The sequence below is a fragment of the Ipomoea nil genome, unplaced genomic scaffold (assembly GCF_001879475.1).
Source record: "Ipomoea nil cultivar Tokyo-kokei standard unplaced genomic scaffold, Asagao_1.1 scaffold0802, whole genome shotgun sequence".
Lineage (NCBI taxonomy): Eukaryota > Viridiplantae > Streptophyta > Magnoliopsida > Solanales > Convolvulaceae > Ipomoea > Ipomoea nil.
This window is the reverse complement of record NW_017617230.1, coordinates 230,797-256,620: the sequence shown is the minus strand read 5'-3', so window position 1 is coordinate 256,620 and position 25,824 is coordinate 230,797. Positions and strand designations below refer to the sequence as shown.

Below are 25,824 nucleotides of genomic sequence, written 5' to 3'. Positions count from 1 at the left end.
AAGTACTATAAATAAGGCTTAAAGTATTGATCATATATCTGCAATTCAGTTATGTTATTACTTTATTTCCTATAAATTATTTATTACATTTTTGTTAGAGTAAATACCCAAAATGGTTCCTCGACTATAGCTAAATTCACAAATTGGTCATCGATTTTCAATTTCAACCAATTAAGTCCTTAACTTTGTAATTTTAACACAATTTGGTCCTCTGTCTATTTGACCGTTTGTTGACTGTGATTTTTGAGGATATATATGTAATTTCATGGTCCATCGTCGATTTTTTAAGATTCCGGTTGCATTTCCAGACCGCACTGTTACATTTGAATCCACTTCCGAAAGCAATCTACCAAATCCGGTCGCCTTTCTTCATCCTCCCTTTGGATTCAATGTAGTTGAGTTCAAACCAGAGCGAAGAAGACGAAGTGTTTCCGAACCGGTGCAACGTTACCCTGGAGGCCTCCACATGCTCTGACGAGAGCTGAAGGTTCTTCTGGAGATCGTCGATCACGGTCAACAAACGGTCAAATAGACGGAGGACCAAATCGTGTCAAAATTGCAAAGTTAAGGACTTAATTGGTTGAAATTGAAAGTCGATGACCAATTTGTAAATTTAGCTATAGTCGAGGAACCATTTTGGGTATTTACTCTTTTTGTTATAAAGTATCACATTTATGATATAAAGTATTATATATAAGACTTAAAAATTAATTATATCTACAACTATGTTATGACACATTTTATTATAACCAATTCGTCTCGCGAATTGAGATTCGTGAGACAGTTTCACATGATACTAGCGCAGCCTTTATAACAATAGTAATTGTTGTGAATATTATTAAAGTAATTATTACAGTAAATCATTTTTGTTATGAATTACTCCGTAATTATCTCTGATACAAATTAGTTGTATAAAATTATATCAGGACAGACAGTGTAGACAGTTAAGTTGAACTAACAATTCAGTACGAATGAAGATAGAATGTGTCAGTCTTATGTGACCACCAAATACTAAAGCAAAGCTAGTCTACCGCAACCATTAAACGGCGAGGCTGATCAACTAAACTGCATCGATTTCACATCTCCAACCCACCCAAACTTGTACGTTTCACTTCAACACAAAAAATGATTTTTTTAATTAATACTCAAGTGTCTAGTCTCAATCATTCAATATGCAATATTTGAGATAATAGACCAAGGTTTGAACCTCAGCAATAGTGTGAGATTATGTTCAAAGTGGACAGATCCATTGTGCGCACCAACATTTGACCATGTCTGTTGAGCAATTAAATCACCGTGATTTATATCCTCCCAAATGCTCTGTCGAACCAAAGTGTGGAAGCCTTGGGATTGAAAATTCAACTGGGGAAAGAATCTTCAAAGCCACAAGCACCTACCTAAAATGAATTAACTCTTTATAAAATGACAATAGATATTATCAAGCTAAAGACTTACAAACTTAAAACTTTTTATTTGCTTTACACCACTGTCCACATGTCCGTTACAAGAGGGGCTATATGTGCACCGTTTTGATAATTGAGAGGTAACATGTATACCACTTATAATTCAGAGGTAACATTGATAATTGACATATTATAAAGGAACATTTTTTACAATTTTTCCAAATATCTATTTCAAACTGACCCTTAATTCAAAACTTCTAAATTGCACTGGAAGTCTGGAATATAATAAGGTAAAATTTAATAAAATTTTCTCAAAGAGTATTATTGACATTTAAAATTACAAGTACCAAGTAAAAAATGAAATAAATCAAGAGAAAATATTTGTTGCATGATCAATGTATAAGTTTTATACCACGACAGTAAATTAAAACGTGTCACATCATTAAAAACTAAAGTCAGCATTAACTGAATTTTTTACAACAAATTATAATAATTCCTAATATATTATAATTATACATATTTTATTTTATTAAAACTAATTGTTATGATCAATTAAAAGTTTAAAACTAAACAATAGTATTACTTAAATTACTACACTAGCCCGTAAAACCTTGGAATGTCAATCGGGCCAATCCATTCAATTTCCAGCTAGACCTATAGGGCTGTTGGGTTTTTGGTTTGGACTAATAGATTTTCTTTTTTAGTTCAAATTTTTTTACCCTAATCCTAAAACATCGACCTGTCAAGCTTATCATGTGGCTAAACTAAAAATTTTTAACATTTTCAAATTAACATTTTAAACTTAATAAACTAGCGCATTTACACTAATAAATTTATACATCATTCAATCAATTTAAATCTCTATTTTCAACTTCTAACTAAAAGAAAATTTTGAAAATACAGTAAAGTACTATACTGTGAAAGAACATTGAATTGTGAATAACGTTATCGAAACTTTGTTAACTGAATCAGACATGACAGAAGGAAAGAGTATTATTTGTTTTCAAAAAAAAAAAAAGAAAAGAAAAAAGAGAGTATTATTTAAAAATGACGAAATTGTCAAAGTATTTCTGAATATTCAGTAGTTCTGCAGCTCACTAATCACTCGTACACAAAAAGTAGTTCACTAGTTCTGCTAAAACTTCCAAATCCTAATCACCTGATCGCGCGAAAACAGGTATTCTGTAAATTTATATTTTCATTTTATTCATTCATTTATCCTTCTTTTACTGTTCTATTGATTTACTCGCACCATTTTATTTTATAAGGAATAATTTTATTTAACACAATTTTTAAACAAATAAATAAGATGTGATATTTTTTATTTTCTAAATTTGCTATCCTCTAAAAAGAAATATATTGAGACTCACCTAAAAAAACTTAAAAAGTAAAAAGTTAATGTTTTAAAAAAATAAAAAAATGTGGAAATATATTATTGCATAATAGATTAAAAAATTATAGTCTTGGTGTATGGATTGAGTATTATTTTATTAATTTAAATCAATGAATCAATAATTATTGATAATCAAAAATCCCACTTTCTGTGACAATGAAAAATCACAGAACCGACAGGAGCACAAACACAAGATGATACATAATATCCAAAAATAAATAACAAAGCAATGAACACAAGATTTACGTGGAAACCCCAAAACCACGGGGAAAAACCACGGGACCACCACCACCAACAATTCCACTATAACAAATCTCGGGTACACAAGTTCATGCTACCACACGAGCCATACATCCACAAATCATCAAATACACCAATTCTAGGCCAAATACATCCTTTAAATTCACAGGCTAAATAGGAATAATATCTCGTACGTACTCAAAATATTCAACTACCACAAACAAGATAAAATGAATATAAGTAGTATGAGATTACCCAAAAGATGCCTGGAATAAATACAAGCTGACCTTCAAAACATTTGATGAAGATTGTACCCAACAAGTTCGGCAAACTCACAGCAAGTTCCTCGCACTGCCAAATGAAAAGAATGAAGGAAGAATAGTTTTTCCCTTCTCTTAACCTCACTGCCGAATCAATCTCTCATATGTATATGTGAATGCTTTGAGAAGAATGAAGAAGCTCCTTTTATAACCTCAATACTTGATCATGAAAATAATAAAAAATTAAATGGGAATAAATTTCTTCAACTCTTCACATGCTTAACTCTTCTACTTCCCCAACTCCTTATATCCCCAACTATTATTATTATTATTATTATTATTATTATTATTATATAAATAATAATAATAATCATGTCTAAAAATATAGTGGATAAAATTGGCTTTGTCCAAACATGAGCTATTTACCACATAGGAGGGAAGTTCAATCCAACCGAATTTGACCAACTTCAGTTTATGATATTTTGAGTCAATAAAAATTAGTTTAAAAAAAAAAAAAAAACTTGACATTTCTAAAATATTTCATCAATTTTTTTTTTGAGTGATGAGAAAAACTTATAACCACTATCTGATGGTGTGTATTGGGTAAATCTTGTTTCATCAAATTTTCACTCTTTACAAGTAAGTGTAAAGATATTTTAAAAGAAATTTGATTAATTTAAAATTGAAAAGACTAAGAGAGTGTTTGGTAAATAGCTGTTAGCTGATTGAGTTAGCAGGTTTAACTAGTTGATAGCATTAGCTAATTGTAGAAAGACGTTTGGTAAATTTGTTGGCTGATAGCTTATTATATGCAAAATGACTTTCTCAAAAAGCTTATTGAAAAAACAACTTTGAGTAACTTTTTGAATTTTAGCATTTTGGAGCAATAAACTGTTAAAAAAATTCTAATTAATCAGGCACTTATATTGGTTATTTAATCAAGTCAAATAGTTAATAGTGATCGGATAAATTAACTATGTTACTAAACAAAGTCTAAATTTAATTAAAATAAATAATTTTTTGAGTAAACTCTAACATATTTATAATATCTATTTAATAATTATGCCTATCTTGATTGGAATGAGAGTCCAAGATGAGACACCCCTTTGTGATTAAGTTGTAAAAATAACTTTTTGAATATGTGAAAGGACTGAAATTAAAGGAGGTTTCGGACCACACCATTGTTGGAGTATAAACACCCAACTTTAAAATATAAGCAGCACAGCCAGCTGAAAGCTGTGTGTCAGAAACACCAAACCAACACCCAAGCAGCCGCACTTTCATCACACACAACCTTCAACATCACCCTTTCTTCTCATCTCTTTATTCATCAAACTTCTCTCTCTCTTGATTCTCTTAAAAATGGCGAGGCAGCCATCGCTGTAGAAGCAGCGCAGCTAGCGCAGCGGGTGTTTTTCCATGTGGAATGAAGCCATGGCTGTCGCTGTTGTCATCAAACACTCCACAAACTAACATATACATATATATATATGGCTTCTTTCAAACCCAACCAGACATTTTCATCTGTAGTTATTATGTCGTCTACGTTTGTTGTTTTCTCCATTCTCGCCGCAGCTACTTCTTCACTGTCTCCGGCCGCCGCCTCCGGTGATAATTACCTACTTTCAAACCGCACATTCCGCCCACGCCAAGAGCTTCTCAAACTAAGGAGGATAAGGGCATATCTCAAGACGATCAACAAGCCTGCGATCAAGACAATTCAGGCATATATATCTCTCTCCCTCTCTCTCCTGTTTAGAGATTAATATAATAATGGGTTTGAAGTTTGAAGGCTAACCCATTCTTATACACTGATTGTATGTTTCAGAGTCCAGATGGAGATCTAATAGACTGTGTAGAATCTCATCTTCAACCCGCTTTCGATCATCCTCAACTCAAAGGAAACAACCCATTGGTACTTCAATTCTTCTACCACTTTTCTTTTGACTTTCAATTTGATTATAAATGATCACATTTGGTCATATTTTTAAATTAAATGTTTGTTTAATAAGCCTTAAATTTAAGGTCGGGTATAAATATAAAAATTAATTTGTTACTGAGTTGGACAGATTGATCGAATTCATGAACTTTATATACTAAGTTTATCATTAGTGTGAATGTGAAAATCAGGTTGATTTATAAGTCAAATTGGACCACATTACTAATAAGTCTCTGTCTCAAATTTGAAGCTATTATATATCTACTTTGTTTCAAAACCTTTAAATATTTAAGGAATGACCAAATCTGAAACAAAATCAGAAATCCACATTATATTTCTGGAATTAAGTCTTCCTTAGATGTTCATTTAGAATATGGTTGTAAATTAAAGTATTTGTACAATGGTTTTTGTTTGCGTGTGGGGTAGGAAGCTCCAGAGAGACCAAAAGGACACAATTTAGGTGATGAAGCAGAGAAGAGGTTTCAGATATGGTCAGAATCTGGGGAATGGTGCCCGGAAGGAACGGTTCCGATCAGAAGAACAAGGGAGGAGGATGTAGTGAGAGCTAGCTCCGTTCGTAGATTTGGAAGGAAGATCGTTCGCCGGAACACCATGAGCACCGATCATGAGGTTAGTTCTATCGTCAATTTCTTCGTCTCATTTTATGTGTCCGGTTCAGTTTGACTGAATTTATTGAAAAAGATTTGATAAAAAGTTAAATCCTCCCTAAAATTTGAATTTATGACCTTTCATTTGGGAGAGACATAGAGACGTTATTGAGTTACAAGTTACTTAGAACAACATGACATTTCATTTAAAATTATAATAAAATGTTAAAGATAATAAGTGGGGAAAAAGTTTGTTTTTAATGATAAGTAATAAGTAAAATGAGAGAAATTGTATAGTGTTTTAGTATTTGTTAGATAGATAGACAAAATATTCGTTTAGAATAATCATCCTCGTAAGCTGATGATGTAAAATTTAGACTTTAAACGGTAAAGAAATTTTTTAGTAAACATACTTTTTAGCTATATAAAGATTATTTAATTTGACAATTAATCAGTTATAAATTATAATAATACAATAAGTCAAGAAATATTTTTATTCTAGATAATATATTTATAATTTTGTTTAGAAAAATCTTCCGTTATTTCGCTCTTCTAATTGAAAAAATAAATAAATTATAAAGCTATAGTCAGGTGCATTTACTGCTGCTATTGAATGCAAAATCTGTTTGTCAGCTCTTTTAATTCTCAGTCAAAAGTTATAACTTTTCTTCTCACAAATGTTGAGCTGTCAACACCAAGGGCTAAATACCTATGGGCAGAAGTGATCTGTTTATTTTGAACATAATTCTTACATTGTGAGATTTGAACATTTATCTTTTTTCCCCACAAATGTTACAATTTTGCTTGGTTTGAGCTGATGGATGAACTACCAATTTATTCAAAATATATAGCCTTTGAAGAAGTAATTAGATAACTTTAGTGAAACTCGACAGGCTTGCAAAGTTGCACGTATTGTATTTTTGATAATTCAAAGTTGGTCGGATAATTAACTTAGTAATCACAAGATTTCAAGTCTAATTTTTCATACGAACTGTTTATTGGCCTTTATAGTTTGAACTAGTTAGATATATGTAATGTAGGCTAGTTTACCTCTTAGAGCATCCTCAATAGTCCAAGATTTTGCACAATTTTTTAGAATCCAAGTAGGAAGAAAAAAAAAGGAAAACAGAAAATAGAAAAAGCAATTAATGAGGATGGTCGCTACCTCACGCCCAGGGAGTGCGTGTAGTACATGCACCCACTGGGCGCTCCTAGTGCGCTTAACGCGTACCAGCTACAATTTTTTATTTTTTATTTTTCAATTTGTGGAGCCCACTTCAGATTACAAAAGAGTGAAAAATCAATACCTCTGCAACAATCTAAATCTTCTCTCTCTAACACACCCTATTTTCTACCTTGGATCAAACCTCCTTAAAAACTAAACTAAAATCCCTATACGGATATTCTTAGTGGTCTTTTGCTGAGTAGGATTATAAGTCATATTTAACTCATAACGTATTTTTAAGTAGTGATTGCTGATGTTTTTGTAAATGAAAGTATCATAATCAGAAAAAAAAATATATATTTTCTCTATTATCACTGTCTCTCCTCATATGTGAAACACAATTATTCTTACCAGACGAGATAGATAGTGAAATGTCTTTATTGAATAATTTATGTAAATCCTAGAAAGCGACTTTTATTTCTTTCTATTTAAGTCATGTGTTTCTCAAAGTCAAGCAAAGCATGGTTTGAGTGTTCCCCATTCCAACACTCCTCTCTCTCTCATCTGTTTCACAACACATGCCATGGCCCCGTATAGTAGTTATTAGCTTTCTTCTAAAAGGACCACAACCCATCATTATATTGCATTAAAAGCTGCACATCAGATGGCTTAAAAGACTTGGCTGGACAACAATGACATTCAAATTATGTCGGTGAAAATGTGAAATTAGGGGTGTCTGATAATGGCGGTTAGCTGATAGTTGTTACATGATTGAGTTAGTAGGTTTGATTAGTTGACAGCATTAGCTGATTGTAGACAAATGTTTTGTATATTAATTGTTAGCTGATAATTGATTACATGTAAAATGATTTTCTCAAAAAACTGATAAAAAAAGTTACTTTGAGTAGCTTTTTGAATTTTAGGGTTTTAAAACAATAACTTGTTAATAAAAGCTAATTAATTAGCCGCTCATATTTACTGTTTAATCAAGTTAAACAAGTCAAAATTGGATGATGAAACTAACTATGTTACCAGAGCCATATCATTTTATTTACATTATATTGTTTTCACCTCTTTATGTAAAATTTTACAATTAGAATGATAAACTATTCTGATTTTTATAATAATACTTCATCCAAATGACATTTTGAAGAGCAATTAGTAGTATAGGATAATTTTTAAAGATACAAGTGAAACAATGAATGGTCACATGCCAAAAAGCTTTGTGGTCGAGTGTAGCCCCTCAAATTAGAAGTCTCAGATTCAAACCCTAATGTAGGGGTACTGACTCTTTGTGCTTTAATAGGTTGAGAAAGTATTTATGAATGTGCATTTTTTTTTTCCTTTATTGAATTCGGTTTTTTTTTTTTTAAATGACAGCATGCTGTTGCATTTGTAAATGGAGATGAATACTATGGAGCGAAAGCGAGCATAAATGTGTGGACGCCTCGAGTAATGGAGCAGTATGAATTCAGCCTCTCACAACTTTGGGTCATTTCCGGTTCTTTTGACTACGATCTTAACACCATTGAAGCTGGTTGGCAGGTTTTTTTTTTTACCCTACTTTAATTATATCTTCATTTCTTGTCTTTTTTACCTCGTGTGGGTCTATATATATATATATATATATATATATATATATATATATATTGGTTCAAATGTGGCGCCCGATTCTCGTACTGGCATGCGGATTGCACTCTTAGGTATGCTAAATGCACCACAAAATGTTTAGAAATGCACCAGAGTAAAACCGGGGTGAAATGCAAAAATGCACCACAACCTTTGGACGTGTGATCATGTATCATTAGATATGCATAAATACACAACGTGTTCAGAAATGCACAAATGCACCACAAAAAGCATCATACCCTTATGCATTTCTAAACACGTTGTAGTACATTTTTACATAGCTAATGGTGAATGGCTGCACGTGTACAGGAACTAAACTATATATATATATATATATATATATATATATATATATATATATATATATATATATATATACATACATTTCTACAACAACATAAGTTGATAGTGAATTAAAATTGAGTTTGATGGGGTAACCCAGTCAAAATGACTAAATGACTAAATATATAAATCTGTACATAATAACAAGATTATGGATTCGAATTTCAGCCTTGTGGGTTTCCTTGTCAAATGGTGATAAAATATTGGATAGCGTGGTGGTGTTAGTTCGCAAAGGCAGTCACCGAAAATGGCAGAAAATTAGGAAAATTAGGGTAAATGAGAATAGGGAAATAAACCTAGCTACTTTTGTTAGAATGGAACTAGGGTTTCCTATTATTCAACAAGTTCAAAATGTCTAAATTATTCTCACTATCACTAAACTCAGCTCCACCCTCATATTTCAAATATTTTAGGGTGTGTTTGGAAACCTGGAAAATGAGTTCTGGAAATCATTTTCCAAGTTTCCATTGTTTGGATGTGCCTGGAAAATCAAGTCAACGGAAATCATTTTCCGTTGACTTTGGAAAATACGCTTGTTTTGGAGGAAAATGACTTCCCCTTTTTTTGGGGGGAAGTCATTTTCCAACTTTTACACCAACATCACACCACCACCACCTCACTACCACCATCACCACCACTACTGCTGCCGCCACCACCACTATACCACCGCAACCACCGCCACCACACCACCACCACCACACCACCACCAACATCATATCACCGCAACCACTACCACCACCAACTCCATCAACACCATACCACCACCACCACCACCACCGTTGCCACCACCACCACCACCATACCACCGCCACCACACCACCACCACACCACCACCACCACCATCACACCACCGCCGCCACCACCACGACCATACCACCGCAATCACCGTCGTCGCCACCACCACCATCACCGCCACCACCACCGCCGCCACCACCACCACCACCGCCACCACCACCACCACCATCACACCACCGCCGCCGCCACCACCACGACCATACCACCGCCGCCACCACCACCACCATACCACCGCAACCACCGCCACCACCATCATACCACCGCAACCACTGTCACCGTCACCACCACCACTACCACCACCATACCACCGCAACCACCATCACCACCACCACACCACCACCATCACCACCACTGCCATACCACCACCAGTTATTATTATTATTATTATTATTATTATTATTATTATTATTATTATTATTATTATTATTATTATTATTATATAACAAATAACACCACTACCACTACATCACCACCACCACCATAATATTTTTGATATATTATTAGTTATTTGTTATTATATTTAAAATTATTATTATATTATTATATATTATTATACATGTTGTAATATTCTAAATAAAATAATTAAAATGTTTAATTATACAATTTTACTCATTTTCCAGAAAATGAACCAAACACACAAAAACTGTTTTCCAGAGTGCAACCAAACACTGGAAAGGAAAATGTTTTCCAGAAAATGACTTATTTTCCAGAAAACATTTTCCATAAGTCATTTTCTTGCTTTCCAAACGGACCCTTAGATTAAATTTGGTTGATTTGAAAACGTTGAGAAATGAAATTGATAATTGATAGATGATTAAGAAACTAGAAATAATTCTTATAATGTTTTCTTGTTCAGGTCAGTACAGCATTGTATGGAGACAACAATCCTAGGTTCTTCACATATTGGACAGTAAGTCAGGATAAAACAACTTAATTATTATTCTTTTTTCCTTTTATTTTAACTGACTTTAATTTCTTGATTATATTCGATATATTATTATTATTATTAAATGAATTTCTATAATAATTATATGTTGTACAGAGTGATGCATACCAAGCCACAGGATGCTACAACTTGCTATGCTCAGGCTTTGTTCAAACAAACAATAGGATTGCAATGGGGGCAGCAATATCTCCAAGATCATCTTATAATGGCAGGCAATTTGATATTGCCATTATGATCTGGAAGGTAACTTCAATATAATATACCTTTAGTTGAGACAAAACACATTTTTCAGTTTGATATCAGATTATGATGACTCACGTGTTACTTGGAGTCCATAATAAAGTAATCGGTCTGCACACATGAAGGACCGCTGTGTCATCGTAATTTATCCTTCCACTATCTTGTTGGGCTGGGGTGTAGGGCCTTGAATTGGGGGCCCACGCTGCTGGAAATTATGGAATTTCCGACCATCTGAAAGTAATCTTAAATCAAGTCGAAAGCCTTGTTCCGACCACTTTTGGTATCCGGAAAAATCATTGTTGCTATTTCCAACCGCTTTTTGCTTTCGACTTGATTTAAGATCACTTTCAGGTGGTTGAAAATTCCACAATTTCCAGCAGTGCCACGTGTTACTTGACTCTCTGATCTTATACTACCCTGAATTATAAGTGAAGATATGGCAAATTTTACTGTGAACCATGGTCGAAGTAGCAGTGTGGACCATGTATATATGAACTCTGTTTTAGTTTCATTATAGTAACGCTGCTGCAGTATCATTTTAATTACACTTCATGTCTCTGATATCTAGTTTCTTTTTACACACACACAATAAGTTCATTATATTAATACTAAAGTATCATTTTAATTCCAAAACACATTCATTTGACAATATATACATATTTCATATTTGTATTGTGTAGGATCCGAAACATGGGCATTGGTGGCTGGAATTCGGGCCGGGTATTGTGGTGGGGTACTGGCCATCTTTCTTGTTCACCCACCTGAGAAGCCATGCAAGCATGGTGCAGTTTGGAGGAGAGATAGTAAATGAAGGTGGAAGAGGATACCACACTTCAACACAGATGGGGAGTGGGCATTTTGCAGATGAAGGGTTTAGAAAGGCTTCATATTTTAGGAACTTGAAGACTGTTGATTGGGACAATAACTTGATCCCTTTATCTAATCTTCACCTCTTGGCTGACCACCCAACTTGTTACAATATTAGGTCTGGGAGAAATAATGTTTGGGGAAATTATTTTTACTATGGGGGTCCTGGAAGAAACTCTAGGTGCCCATAATAATAAACTAATGTTTGGGGAAATTATTTTTACAATATCTATATATCTCAGTATTAGTTTATTATGATTATTCTTATTAGGGAAAATGATGAAATAGCTAGGCTTTGAATTTTATACGAAAGTGCAATTAAATTCTTGAACTTTAAACAAAATACAATTAAACACTTGAACTTGTCAAAATGAATCAAATAAGTCTTATTTATCGGTAATCTATTGGTTATCGATAAAATTATTGCCGTTGACCGCCACTGACCACTGTTGATTGCTGTTGTCGCTGCCATTAAAAAAAAAAATAAAATCAACTACTCAAAAGACGCCGGATTAGATGGCTATCTTCTCCACTGGAGAATTGAAGACTATCACTAGGGTTCCGACGACACTCCGCTATTTTCGCCGACAAAACGATCACGGACTGGCACTGGTCGCCATTGAAGCCGAGAAGGAAGGCGACAACTATTGGGTCGCCTTCTCCATTGAGAAGAGACCAAGGTCGCCTTCCTTCTCGGCTTCAATATAATGGCGACCGGCGCTAGTTTGCCAGTCGTCGGTCATTTTGTCGTCATAAATAACGCTAAGGTTTTCGAAACTCTAGTAATCTGCTATCACATGTCAATAATTGATTTTTGAGCTTCATTACACCAAAATATAATATTGATGAGTTTAATTGCTAACTTAAAAAGAATTAGGAGTCTAATTGATTTCTTGGGTAAAGTTCAAACGCCTATTATTTAACCATTTTCCTTTATTAATTAGTATAGATTATAATAATGACGAATTCTTCCACCGTTCTTTGCATTATATTGGGGTGTGTTTTGGTTGATCCGACTCATATCTTAGTAGCACACCCTCTTGTTTAGCAATTGTACCACGTACTAATGTAGTTTCTTATTTTTTTTAAAAAAAAATGTTCTATTTTATAGATTCGAGTTGACAAATCAAAACCCTAATGTGCATGTGCGCACACAAAAAAAATAATAATAATAATAAAGCTATATGGTTTTGAAAATAATTAATGTTATAATTAATTACCAACATTATTATTATTACTAGCTATAAATATAAAATAGCCACAACATCTTTTACTAAAAAAAAAAAAAAAAAACAACAATTGAAAAATAAAATAGCTATTTTTTTCTAGCCCATAACAAAGGATTACATTTATTGAATTAATGGAGTTATTAAATGTTATGATATTAGGATTAAGGATTACGATTCCCAATTAATAGAAAATATGAAGCAATGCAATATTAATTAAATCTCTGGCTTTACAATGAAAGTCTATTTGATATGCTTTTGTTATTTATGGTGCTTCTTGGGATTATAATATTAATTAAATTTTTGATGAAAGCCTATTCGATATCTGAAACAGTGCAATTAATACAAGCATCTACATATAATTTTTCTCCCTCTCAAATGCTTCAAAGAAATGACAGAAGCGAGAAGGGATGAAGAAAGCAAATGCTGCGGGCCGTGGGTCAATTATTGGACTTCAGAATAAAATTAAAAAAAAAATCATTTGAGCCATAAATAAAAATTTAAATATATATAAATGTATATATTGTATGAGTCGTTAATGTTTTTCTGGATTTCTAAATTTAGGACTTTTAAAAGAAAAAAAAATACATTTGAATTATCTCCACAAAAAGTGGTGTTGGACTTATAAAATGACATTTGAGTTTATGGAATGACATGTGCATAAAGAATATATTATATAATCATATAAAAAAATGTGTTCAATTAGAGTTTAAATTTACTCATACAAAATTTGAAATTTGCTTTATAAATGTAAATTATGTAATTATCTTAGTTATTATTCGTATTGTGAAAATTATAATATAGATGAAATACAATTAAGAATAAATCAATGTAATTATGTAAATTATCTCTATAAGTTTATTTGAATATGTACATAATTAGAGATTATATTAACCATACAAAATTTTAATTGTAATTTTGTATTCTTTAAAAATAATAAATACTTGACTAATGGAAGCTCAAAAATATTATTATATTAAACAATTTAAAATATTTTTATTTTTTTTATTTTTTATTTATATTTATAATAACATAAATATTTTTTTTCTGTGCATCGCGCGGGTGAATTACTAGTAATAATAATAAAATTGATATATTTAATTTGACAATTATCATATGAGGAAAAAATTCCAAATTTTTACTTGTGAAGTTGTGTTTTGGTAGTAGACATGAAAGTTGATAGAAATTTTGGCCACATGTTTTTAATGCAGATCGAATCAGTGTGTTGGGCTATATATGTCAAGCTGTGAGTTTGCTTGCTTTTGCATTACCTTTTAAACAATTAGAAAACATAGTCAAGTTGATTGCTTATCGTGACCTTTTGCGTGAATTTAACTCTTACATTTAATTGAATGATATGTTTTGTCTTTAAGAATGGAAATTTAGAGTAACTCACAGAGTCACAAACGGCTATCGATTGGTTTAAGGAAGACACTCCCCACCATGCAATGCCCAATCAAGAATGTCATTGAGAGTGGTAGGAGATGATTGAGTAAAAACTAGACAGAGATTCTACGAAATCCGTTACCCCTTACTGACTCCAACAAGCCACATGACCGAAAATGAGATATATAAACAAATTTTGAAGAATCCACCGGACTTAATCAGGTTTTAACAAAACTTAAGAGTTGTATGGAAAAGAATTTGAAATTGGAATTAGCGACCAATTGATACACTAGGTAGAAAATTAAACTTAACAAAGACTTCTATTACATGTACTCTATATTTTTATTTCCTCACTTTTATTCACTGATGTGGTAATTAGTGATTAGTTATCTTCATGTTATGGGTCTCATGAAAATGTTAACATCAAAATTGTGTGAAAAGAAGTAAAAGTTGGAAGTAGAGTAGTAATTTCCTTAAACAAAATACATGTCCCCTTCATACGCTTCATTTTATTACTGTTCCATATGTGATGATAAGGCCAATTAAAATATTGATGCTTTTCATGCCAAATTATATCGTGCACCAGGGCGCACAATGCATTGTGCACTCTGACCCAAAACGACTGTTTCTATAAATTGGTAGGAAGTTGACACGACTGTACGACGAATATTATTCCGTTCATCCAATCCCGTTAGAGTTTTATTTTTGTGTGTTTATTTATATTATGTTAAGAGTTTATGTGTATTATGTATTATATATGTTAGATTATTATGTGTATTATGTTAGAATTTATTTGTATTCTACTATACAATTATGTATATACGAAACAAAAGTAATTTTTATAGTGCACAATACATTGTGCGCCCTAGTGCAGGATATAACAATTGGCTTTTCATTAGGCTTCTAATAGGTTAATTCTTACGTGGACTGCTTTTGTGGGTTGGGTAATGAGCCTATTGGAGCTTCATAGGAACTCTGGGCCTCATTGGGCTCTGTTGCCTCCCAGCCTCCAACGTTTTAAAACAATGTTGAAAAATTTTTGCAATAAACTAAATTGAGATTCATCTAGACAATAAATAAATAAAATAAAATAAAATAAATACTAAAATCAAAATAATATAAACCATTCAATTCAACAAACAATTGAATAAATACTTTTTAGTTCGTATTATAGGCTTAACTTTAGTTCTTATTATATTAGTAGATTTACCAATATGTACATAAAGTGTGGTGAGAATATTATACACTTCTAATATTTTCTAATTCAGCAATTAGTTATCTTTATTATACACTAGGATTCCTTTGGAAACTTGGAAAATGCTTTCTAAAAAATGATTTTCATAAAATGACTCATTTTCATAAAATATTTTAATTTTATAGTGTTTGACTGAATGTCAGAAAACTATCATTTTCTATTTGGCTCAAAGTTAAGAAATTGCATTTTTTTCTGTTTGATTCATTTTCTTGAAAATGAACATATAATAATAATAATAATAATAATAATAATAATAATAATAATAATAATAATAATAATAATAATATGTGGTCATGGTACTGTTGGTGTTGGTGTTTGTGGTGGTGGTGTGGAGTGGTGTTGGTTGTGATGGTGTGGCAGTGGTGGTAGTGGTGATAGTGATAGTGTGGTAATGATGGTGGTGATTATGTGATTGTGTTGTGTTGTGGTAATTTGGCGATTTTGGTGATAATAATAATAATAATGATGATGATGATGATGTAGATAATCTTTTGACTGTGATCGTAGATTTCTCTCCTTAAAACAGAAAAGTAATAATTTTCCTCTAAAAAAAAAAAAAACCAGAAAAGTAATTAATGTAGCATTGGAAATTGGAAATTGGGAAATTGGACGGTCCCTGCTGAAGTGCCGAAGATGACACGTTTCTAAAGATGCCTTAAAAACGTCTATGAATTTCAACAATAATGATTAAAATGTTCCAAAGAATAATAATAACGTTTTAAACTGAAAATGTTATCATTTCCAAAACATAGGTTGTTGACTGTTGAGTCTCAATTATTATACTATAATAAATTTAGAAGACATATAAATTTACTCCCAACCTTCTTCTCCCATTTTACTCCCAACCTAACTTCTAAGTTGTAACATTCAATCACGTAATTATTATTATTATTATTATTATTATTATTATTATTATTATTATTTTAAGAAAGAGTGGCTAAGTCTCGAAACTATCTAATTCTATAAAAAAGTGCGCCACCAGCATCATGATCAAGAAGAGAATCCAAGTCTTCTGGAACGTCACTGAATACCCAAGTACCCCAGTTTTTGGTTTGCGTCAAATTAGCCAAGAAATCGGCACATTGATTTCCCTCCCTGAACGTGTGAGAGAATGAGATTTTGTCAAACTTGTCCCCCATGTTGAGACAGTCTTCCAAACGCGAGTAGTAGGTTTTATCTCCTTCTTCACCGCCCCGCATAAGGTCGACCACAGCTTTAGAATCCCACTCAACAATAACTCGGTTAACCCCTTTTTCAAGACAGAGCCGTAAGTCATGCATTTAGAAATAGCTATTATTAAGGATTCTCTTAGAATGACTATTCCTATAATAGGAGGAATATAAAAATTTACGAGAGACCAATTTATATGCACGATAAATCTCAAATATATAATATATTTTTTTAGTAAAAATATATATAATACATATTTGTTTTTATTGATCAACAAGTATTATATTTCCACAATTGAAAAGGATTATTTTTCCTTAAAAAAAATAATAATTTAAGATAAAATGTAGTAATATTTACTATTTAGAGACTCATAAAAAAAGGTATGCATTGCATTTTTTTAACAGAATGTTTGGTTCACGGAATAGGTTGGGAATAGAATACCATTTCGAGGAATATACATATTTTGTCGTTTGGTAAGTCATTCTATTCAGGTGACGTGAATAGTATTCCTGGGTTGCAAAGGGAATAACTATTTCCAGTGGGATCATGGTATTATGTTATTCCTGAATTAAATTTTTATTCGTTCTATTCGTTTGGTAAGTCATTCTATTCACGTGAATAGTATTCCTGGGGTGCAAAGGGAATAACTATTTTCAGTGGGATCCTGATATTAGGCTATTCCTGAATTAAATTCTTATTCGATTTATTCCTTGTCAAGTTTATTCCTGATGATATATGAATCATATTTGCTCAAAATTCATTCCATGAACCAACATACAATAAAAGTATTAAATGTTTGAAATTTATCTCATGTGAGACGATTTTACATAAGACCAACTATAATTTCATGATTTTTTTTTTTTTTGTGAAAATAAACCAAATGACCAAATAGACTAATTTAGTAAAATGTCATCTCTAACATATTCTACGAACCAATTCTAATGCCATGTAAATTCTTCTTAATTCATTAATTTGAATTATTTTAATTAATTAATTTGACAAAGATTTTGGTTAATTTTACTTATCCAAATGAAAAAATTTATTTGTCATCTTTTATTTAGTGTATAATTATTCTAATCAATATGTTCATTCTTTGTATTAAAGATATCCATTGATTAATTGACATTGTAATTCGCAAGGAATATACTTTAGAGAACAATACTCCTACCACTTATATTCACTAATTAAATGGAAGGGAAAGAAGATAAAAGAATAAACAATCCCTTAACAACAATAATGAATCATCATATTAGAAGTAGAGTATAAAAAGGTATTATTATTCATAATATAATCAAATTGTAATTATAATAGATCATATATTTATTACCATTAAAAATGACATCTTTAGAAGTAAGTATTAAAATAAAAACATTTGAAAGTTGTCATGTACCTTTTTCAAAATTGAGTAAGGGAGAGAAAATTAAAATCATGAATGATAACCAAATTTTGAAGTTTGGGAAGATAACGAAAATGGTTGTCAATCACGACGTTTCCTTTTTGTTATGGATGAAATGATAGAAAATGACTTGGATATGATCGCCATACACATACCAATATAATTGATTAATTAGCATTATAAATAGAAAAATATTATATATATATTCTGATTTTTTTTATTCTTAAATTTTAATATCACACTTAAAATATGACGTAAACATATTTACAAAGCTCACATAAAAAAATAGTCTTTCAGTGTCTGTCACATCAAGAATTAAGATTTGAGAGGTAAAAAAACGTATTCAGATGAAAGAAAAAAAAAAAAAAAAGTGCACAGTGTTTCTTTCAGAGGAGACCGAGTTTACTAATTGAGGGAAAGCTAGTCTTGGTTAATTATTTGGAAGAAAATTGGGAGAGATTTTTGAGCCATTATATATATTGCTTTGGACTTCTTGTGGGAAATTACTATTGACATGATAGTCAAAATCAATTCATGCTACTTTTGCTTTTACTTTTCCATCCCTGTCTTGACAAGTGGACAACTTTTTCGTTTTTTTTGAGGTAGTAGGGTGGTTGGGTGAAGGGACATTTTGGTGATTAGTGTCACATAATACTCCATATAAAACTTCATATTAACCGAGTGGCATGCAGCAAGATTAGCCATAAGGTGGGTATTGTAAGATGTCAAATATTTTGGGATGGAGAGTTTAAAGTTTAAGCTGTTAGAATATATATATATTTATCCATATATAGAGTATTACACAATGACATTTCAGCCTAATACATATGTATGTGCATGCTCCGTGACATGACTCTGATACTACTTATTAGGATTAAACGTTTACCATTACGTCAAAAGTTATAGTTCACAGTAAAGTCACAATTTTATTTCTTTATGAATCGCCATATTTTCGAGAGACATGGTGTTAGATTAACTCTTTATCTGCTTCTGCCTAACAATTTTTCTAACTACCAATTGTTGGATTTGGCCCTTCATCAACCATGATCTAACTATATTCATGAGTGAGATTGATATTAATTGAATTTTATGAAACCTATAAAATTTTGATTTGGTATTAAAGCAAATAATGAGGATTTGAGAAAATAGTGAATACTAAACGAAAAGAAGCCTTATCTTATCCACCAACTAAGAATATAATATCGCCACCAACTAAGAATATAATATCGCTATGGCCTTTAATTTGCAAATTGCTATACACATTCACTAACAGCAATTTCTTCTATTTTTGTTTCCCATCAAATTAAACTGTCTAAAATTTCTCCTACTTCTTTACAATGCTAATCTTAATCTTAATCTTAACCTCCCACTATGTATCCCTACCTAATAATTAATACTTTTAGATCCCAAACTTATTATCACTTCAATTCCCAGGGGAATAGCTTGCAGATGAAGAAATGTAAGCCAGAGAGCAATTAGACGATCCTTGAAAGTTCACCAACTGCGACGTCGACGACGAGTAGGACTGCCCGTCCGGCGTCTTTTCCGGCTTATGACCCTCCCCGCCGGCGCCGGCGTAGTGCTCGTGCCGGATCTCCTTCAACAGCGCAGCCACATCTTTCATCGTCGGCCGATCTTCGGCGCGGTTACTGGTACACAACAGTGATATTCCTAGGGCTTGAAGCATTTCCTGGATCTGGGTATCCGGGTGGCCTTGTAATTTCGGGTCAATAATATCCACCGGGTCTTTCTTGCACTTGAGATGATCTCGGACCCATTGGATCACATGTTGCCCGTCCGGGAATGATGGGTCCACCGGCTTCTTCCCCGTTATGATCTCTAACAGGACTACTCCGAAGCTATAGACGTCAACTTTTTCCGTGATCCTTAGCATGCAACCATACTCTGCAACGTCCAATTGTAACAACAAAGTTATATAATTTGGTAGTTATCATATGCAAAATTATATTATTCAAATTTAGTTCAAACTTCTTGTCATCATATTGTGGGCCATATATGCACTTAAATTATTAAGTGCAATTTGGAGATAGTGTATGTGCATAATTCTTCTATGGGGGTGATGAGATCATATTTGAATTCAAATATATTATTTATATAAGACTTAATATCCTCTCAATTAAGTACTAAATGACTTTTTATATTTAATTGGATTTTGAATTTTGATAGTTTTAACTAATGCAATCCTCAGTCTCGGTTAATCTATCGACTGTTAGAATCATTGACTAAAAAAACAACTATAGTCGATGAGTAAATTGAGCAAAATTACTATAGTATTGAGTATTAATGGAGGAGAAATTACCAAGTTATCCTAATAGATGACTCATTTAGGTAAAACTGTCAAAATTCAGGACCTTTTAAAAAAAATAAAATAAATTCAAGACCTAATTAAGCACAAAAAGTCATTTAGAATTAAACTGAAAAAATTACTAGAGTCGGAATCAAAATAGGTATTAACTCATATTTAAAAGGACTATAACTTAAACCAACTTTATTGGCGTGAGTGACCGTGCACTATTATCCTTTAAAAGGGGTCGGGAGTTTAAACCTCCTCTTCTGGTCAGCACTTTGCCCCTTAATTAAAACTTAAAAGTGCCTTCTAGTGTTAAGACTTGCTCAACACACCTCATGGTCTGGATGGGGAATTAATAATATGACAAATGATAAGATGACATAGAAGAAAGGCCAAGGTAGAGGGGGATGGGTTGATGAAAGAGTGGTAGGGTGTGGAAATGTGTGACCACTAATATGTTAGGTGATTGGGGTGTTTGGGCATTCCCCATGCCAAGTATCTGTCATGCCTTCCAAGCAAAAGATTGGAAACCAGCACTATGGCCCTGCCAAACTCATGCCAAGACAAAACCCTTTTAACAAACACTTGAAAGCCCATCACGTGCCTTCACGTGCCCCATGCAACTCTCTACTCTCTACTACATACCATACTATATATAATATATATCTTCATTCTAACTTATCATTATATATTACATGACATTTTCGTATCCACTTCCCGTACTTTCCACTTCCCAATTTAATCATTCTTTCACTCTCACAAATACTTTTCACCTTTTAAAGGTGTAACTAAAAAGAATAATAGTGTGGTAATTGATATAATTATCCTATTTTCTCTATTTTTAGATTGTACTAAAAAGTGGATATAATAAGAAAGAGGTGATGAATTATTATTATACCTGGAGCCATGTAGCCATATGAACCAGCAAATTGAGGATTTGCAGAAAATGCAACGTTTTGGTCCTCAACAAGTCTAGCTAGTCCAAAATCTGCCAAGCATGGCTCGTATCGGTCTCCTAACAAAATATTATGAACCTTAACGTCACGGTGAAGGATCGGCGGCACGCAATCGTGGTGCAGATAAGCTAAGCCCTCCGCCACACCTAGTGCAATCTTGAAACGCGTTTCCCACTCGATTATTGGCCCTCCGACGTTACCTGTCATGATAAAAGAATTGAGATCAGAGTGATTAAGAAGGTAAAACAATATTTGATATATAGTTACAAATACATTAAGCTAATTAATATTACCTTCGTGTAACAATGTGCCTAATGTACCACAAGACAAGTAGTCGTAGAATAGTAGCTTGGTTTTCCTGTTAGCAGCCCATCCCAGTAATCTTACGATGTTCCGATGACGGATTCGGGCTAGTGTAGCGATTTCCGATGAGAATGCCGAGGCGGAATGCTTTTCCGATGCTCGGAATCTTTTTACAGCGATGGCTAACCCGGCCGGAATGTTGACCTTGTACACGATACCCGTCCGGCCTCGACCGACGATGTTGCCAGGTGTCAAGGATTTTGCCACGTCAACTATTGACAGGTCGAGCTTTTGGTACACGGTGACCTCCCAAGGTGGGCCAAGCTCCACGTCGTCATCGCTGTTGAGATTGAATCCGTGGGCCCCGCGGCCGTGAATCTTGCCGGCAAGGATAATGTACAGAGCCGCCACGAGGAGCGCACAGGCCGTGCATAACAACACGATCATGGCCACCCTGGCCGCCTTGCTCCGCCTTACGCCGCCGCCGCTTTGGTCGCCGGAGCACTCTTTGCCGGAAAGGCACAGCTCCGGGTTCCCGGCCAGGACGCTCAGGGGAAGCTTGGTGAAGAACGGCGTGTCGGGCACGTGGCCGGAGAAATTATTGTGCGATACATTGAGCACGACGAGATTCTGGAGATCGGCGAGAAAATGGAGGTCCCCTGTGAGCTGATTGTGAGAGAGGTCCAATACTCCGAGCTTATCCAACGCAGTAAAATCCTCCGGAATCGCGCCGGAAAGTTGATTCAAACTCAGATTTAACGTGATTTCCAGCGCCGGAATCTTACCTAAACCCGCTGGAATGTTACCGGAAAGCCGGTTGCTACTCAAATCAATCAATTGTAGCTTCAAACACGAACCGAGTTGACTCGGAATCGAGCCAGAAAACCGGTTTTTTCCTAAAACGAGTTTGGTGAGTGCAGTCAGTGATCCAAGGCTCGGACTCAACGTACCTTCAATCAAATTATCCGAAAAATCAACGAACTGGAGATAAACAATCTGGTTCAGATTCTCTGGCATTGTACCGGAAATTGAATTGGAATGCAGGTCGAGAAACGTCAGATTCCGGCAGCCAGAAATCTCAGGTGGAATAACTCCGGTAAGCCGATTCGAGCCGAGGTCTAAGAAATTCAAATTCTTCAGTTTCCCAATCTCCGGCGGTATAGACCCGGTCAGCTGGTTATCATTAGCCCGGAACCGAATAAGCGAAGAACAGTTCCCGATTTCCGGCGGTAGGGCTCCGGATAAATTATTGGACAGCAAAAGCAACTTGTTGAGCTCCTGGAGATTGAAAACACCTTTAGGAATGGAACCGGTCAACGCGTTCTGCGATAAGTCAACCGCCTGTAGGCTCCGGCAGGAAGAAATGGCGGCCGGAATCTCGCCTTCGAGGCGGTTCTGCCATAGAAACAGCAAAGTCAGATTCAACAGATTCCCGAATTCTTCGGGTATGGACCCTGTGATTTGATTGTTATCGAGCTCGATATGAGTGAGGGCGGTACAGTTCCCTAGATTGGTTGGGATCCGACCCGATATCTGATTCTGGCTCAGCTGGAGCTCCTGGAGCACACTCAGATTCCCGAAACTCTCCGGTACACCGCCGGTTAACGAATTCATCGAAATGTCGATGACCTGGAGTTCCCGGCAGTTTCCGAGCTCGGAAGGGATAGTACCGACCAGATTGTTCTGCCATAGAAGAAGGTTCTGGAGGTTTTTCAGGTTCCCTAGCGAGGCCGGGATGGAGCCGGTGAGGGAATTCTCGTAGAGATAGATATCCCGTAGAGAATCGCAGTCGCCGAGCTCCGGTGGGATTTCCCCGGAGAGAAGAGAGGTGTAAATCGCAATCGTCTCAAGGTTCTTCAAATGCCCGAGAGAAGAAGGGAGAAAGCCCGACATGCTTGTTTCGGCAAGCCCGATCATGGACAAATTAGTACAGTTCCCGATTTCCGGCGGCAGCGGGCCGTCGAGATTCTTGTTGCCGCCGGCCCGAATCACCTCCAGCTTCTTCAGGGCTCCGATACTCCACGGAATTGGGCCACTCAGCTGGTTATCGTATAAGATAAGCCACACTAAGTTGGTGAGATTTCCGATTTCCGCCGGAATGGAGCCGGTTAACCGGTTGGAATTCAAATAAAGTTGTTCCAGCTCCGGCAGGTGACAAATCGGCGGCGGGATTTCGCCGGTAAGTGCATTGTCGCTAAGGTCCAAGTGCTTCAACCCCTGAAGAACTCCAATCTCCTCCGGGACGGCGCCGGTGAGATTCGTCCCGGTTAAAACCAGCTTGGTCAGAGATTTCAACGACGAGAAATCGGAAGGGACAACGCCGTGGAGATCAACATACCTTAATTCCAACCCCACCACTTCCATTTCAAAGTTGCATGTGACGCCGAACCACCCACAGGGACTCGCATCGCCGGAGTTCCAATTCTCCAGAGCCTCCACCGCCCCCTTCATGCTCCTCTTCCACTCCAGCAGCGCCTCCCCCTGGCGGTTGACGGCGGCGGAGCGGTGGAACAGAACAACAAGAAAAAGGAAAAGGGTCCATGGAAAAACAGGCATTACAGCAAATTAAAATGGTGGGAGTGGAGTGGTGTATACTGTATAGTTTTTGCTACAAACTCCAAGAGAGAGAGAGAGAAGGGAAATTGTTGTTTTAGTTTTTGGTGTTCTTGAGGTTGGAGCCTGGGGATAAGGAAGGGGAAGAGGAAGAGGAAAACAAAATCATGTTTTGTGGGCTAAATGGTTTTTAAATTGAGAGCTGCACCAGAATCTCCGGATCCAAGAACAGCTAGGCTATGAGGTGTTGTGCAGACACACAAGAGTGGATTTTTTTTTTAATTTTTTTTACATGTTAATCTTTGAATCGCCAACCTCAAAGGTCTTCATATTCGACAAAACATTCGAAAAGATATAAATTATGGTGACCCAATGATTTAGCAGACAGGGACTACGTCTCCAACCTAAGGGTCCCTCTGCACCCCGACCAAAAAGAGCATTCGGAAAGATGTATATGGTGACTTAATGGTTTAGTATACCGGGCTAAATGTTGATGGGCACAAATGTTTTTTAATCTTCTTTATAGTGGAGATGATGAGGTTTATGAGTTCCAAATCTCATTAAAATATTTACTTTGAACTCTCTCTGTTCTTACTACATTTGATGAATAGGTAGGAAAATAACTTGAATTTTATGTACTTGTACACTTTACCAAATTCACTAATAATACCTTAACTCAATCATTGATAATGCAATTCTCCCTTCTATGGGTATATATCCATGGTACTACAATTATTATTATTAGTATTATATTATTAGAGGGAAGGGAATACCGGCAAATGTCAAACCTAATTATCAGTAAGCAACCAATAAACATCTTCGCTAGAGAAAATTCTAGCGATTTGATTCTTAGTCAACAGTCGTAAAAGAGAAGAAGGTGGAGCCACCACATACGTCAAACCCTTGATCATTGATAGAGCTCATACGCCCTTATCAGACTACATTAAATAGATTGACCATGACCTACCAGGACTGGTCTAAGCCGAACACCCCGGTAGGCCTCTAGTGCTTTTCCCAATCATGCGGTCACATATAACAAAAAAGATAGCTTTTGAGACCGGAATAATAAATATCCGCACTTCCAATGCACGGTGCGCAACGCCCGCCTGATGTATTGTCCAATCATGTCCCATCACCATTTTCTATGTTGGAACACTTGGCATCACCCCTCTTATTAGTAAACATGCATGCTCCACGTGTAGAACATGCTGGATTCTCGGCATGTGTCCCAAACCCCGCCTATACAATAAGGTGCATTTATTGCTTAAAGGGGGTGGGGAGGATGTCACTCCACTCAACTACCCGAGACCTTCTCAGAAATGACAACTCAACTCACAGTTAGTATTACTGAATCTATGTATTCAATTACAATAGAACTGAACGAGCAAGACCCGACTCAACGCACACATCCAGGAATAGATCATAATAATCATATTTGTTG

At 34.8% G+C, this 25,824-nt stretch overlaps 2 protein-coding genes across 2 annotated transcripts; one reads left to right on the top strand and one right to left on the bottom strand.

Annotated features, from left to right (window-relative positions):
- Positions 1 to 4,555: 4,555 nt before the first annotated feature.
- LOC109177177 lies at positions 4,556 to 12,059 on the top strand. The gene is made up of 7 exons (XM_019326486.1): positions 4,556 to 5,020; positions 5,125 to 5,211; positions 5,662 to 5,865; positions 8,389 to 8,553; positions 10,631 to 10,684; positions 10,817 to 10,963; positions 11,641 to 12,059. Exons 1-7 carry the CDS (start codon positions 4,787 to 4,789, stop codon positions 12,016 to 12,018), a joined length of 1,269 nt encoding a protein of 422 aa, XP_019182031.1. The 5' UTR covers positions 4,556 to 4,786; the 3' UTR covers positions 12,019 to 12,059.
- Positions 12,060 to 19,465: 7,406 nt separating this feature from the next.
- Positions 19,466 to 24,620, bottom strand: LOC109177164 (probable LRR receptor-like serine/threonine-protein kinase At4g26540). The gene is made up of 3 exons (XM_019326466.1): positions 21,821 to 24,620; positions 21,470 to 21,727; positions 19,466 to 20,165 (listed from the first exon to the last, which is right to left on the bottom strand). Exons 1-3 carry the CDS (start codon positions 24,384 to 24,386, stop codon positions 19,684 to 19,686), a joined length of 3,306 nt encoding a protein of 1,101 aa, XP_019182011.1. The 5' UTR covers positions 24,387 to 24,620; the 3' UTR covers positions 19,466 to 19,683.
- Between the last annotated feature and the right edge of the window lie 1,204 nt (positions 24,621 to 25,824).

Bases quoted from the DNA above. Each gene is read 5' to 3' on its own strand.
- LOC109177177 (XM_019326486.1), top strand. From the start codon at position 4,787: ATGGCTTCTTTCAAACCCAACCAGACATTTTCATCTGTAGTTATTATG. The intron at 5,212-5,661 runs GTACTTCAATTC...CGTGTGGGGTAG, and splicing joins TCAAAGGAAACAACCCATTG to GAAGCTCCAGAGAGACCAAA. The intron at 10,685-10,816 runs GTAAGTCAGGAT...TATGTTGTACAG, and splicing joins GGTTCTTCACATATTGGACA to AGTGATGCATACCAAGCCAC.
- LOC109177164 (XM_019326466.1), bottom strand. From the start codon at position 24,386: ATGCCTGTTTTTCCATGGACCCTTTTCCTTTTTCTTGTTGTTCTGTTC. The intron at 21,728-21,820 runs GTAATATTAATT...TTATCATGACAG, and splicing joins AGGCACATTGTTACACGAAG to GTAACGTCGGAGGGCCAATA. The intron at 20,166-21,469 runs GTATAATAATAA...TGGACGTTGCAG, and splicing joins ATATGGCTACATGGCTCCAG to AGTATGGTTGCATGCTAAGG.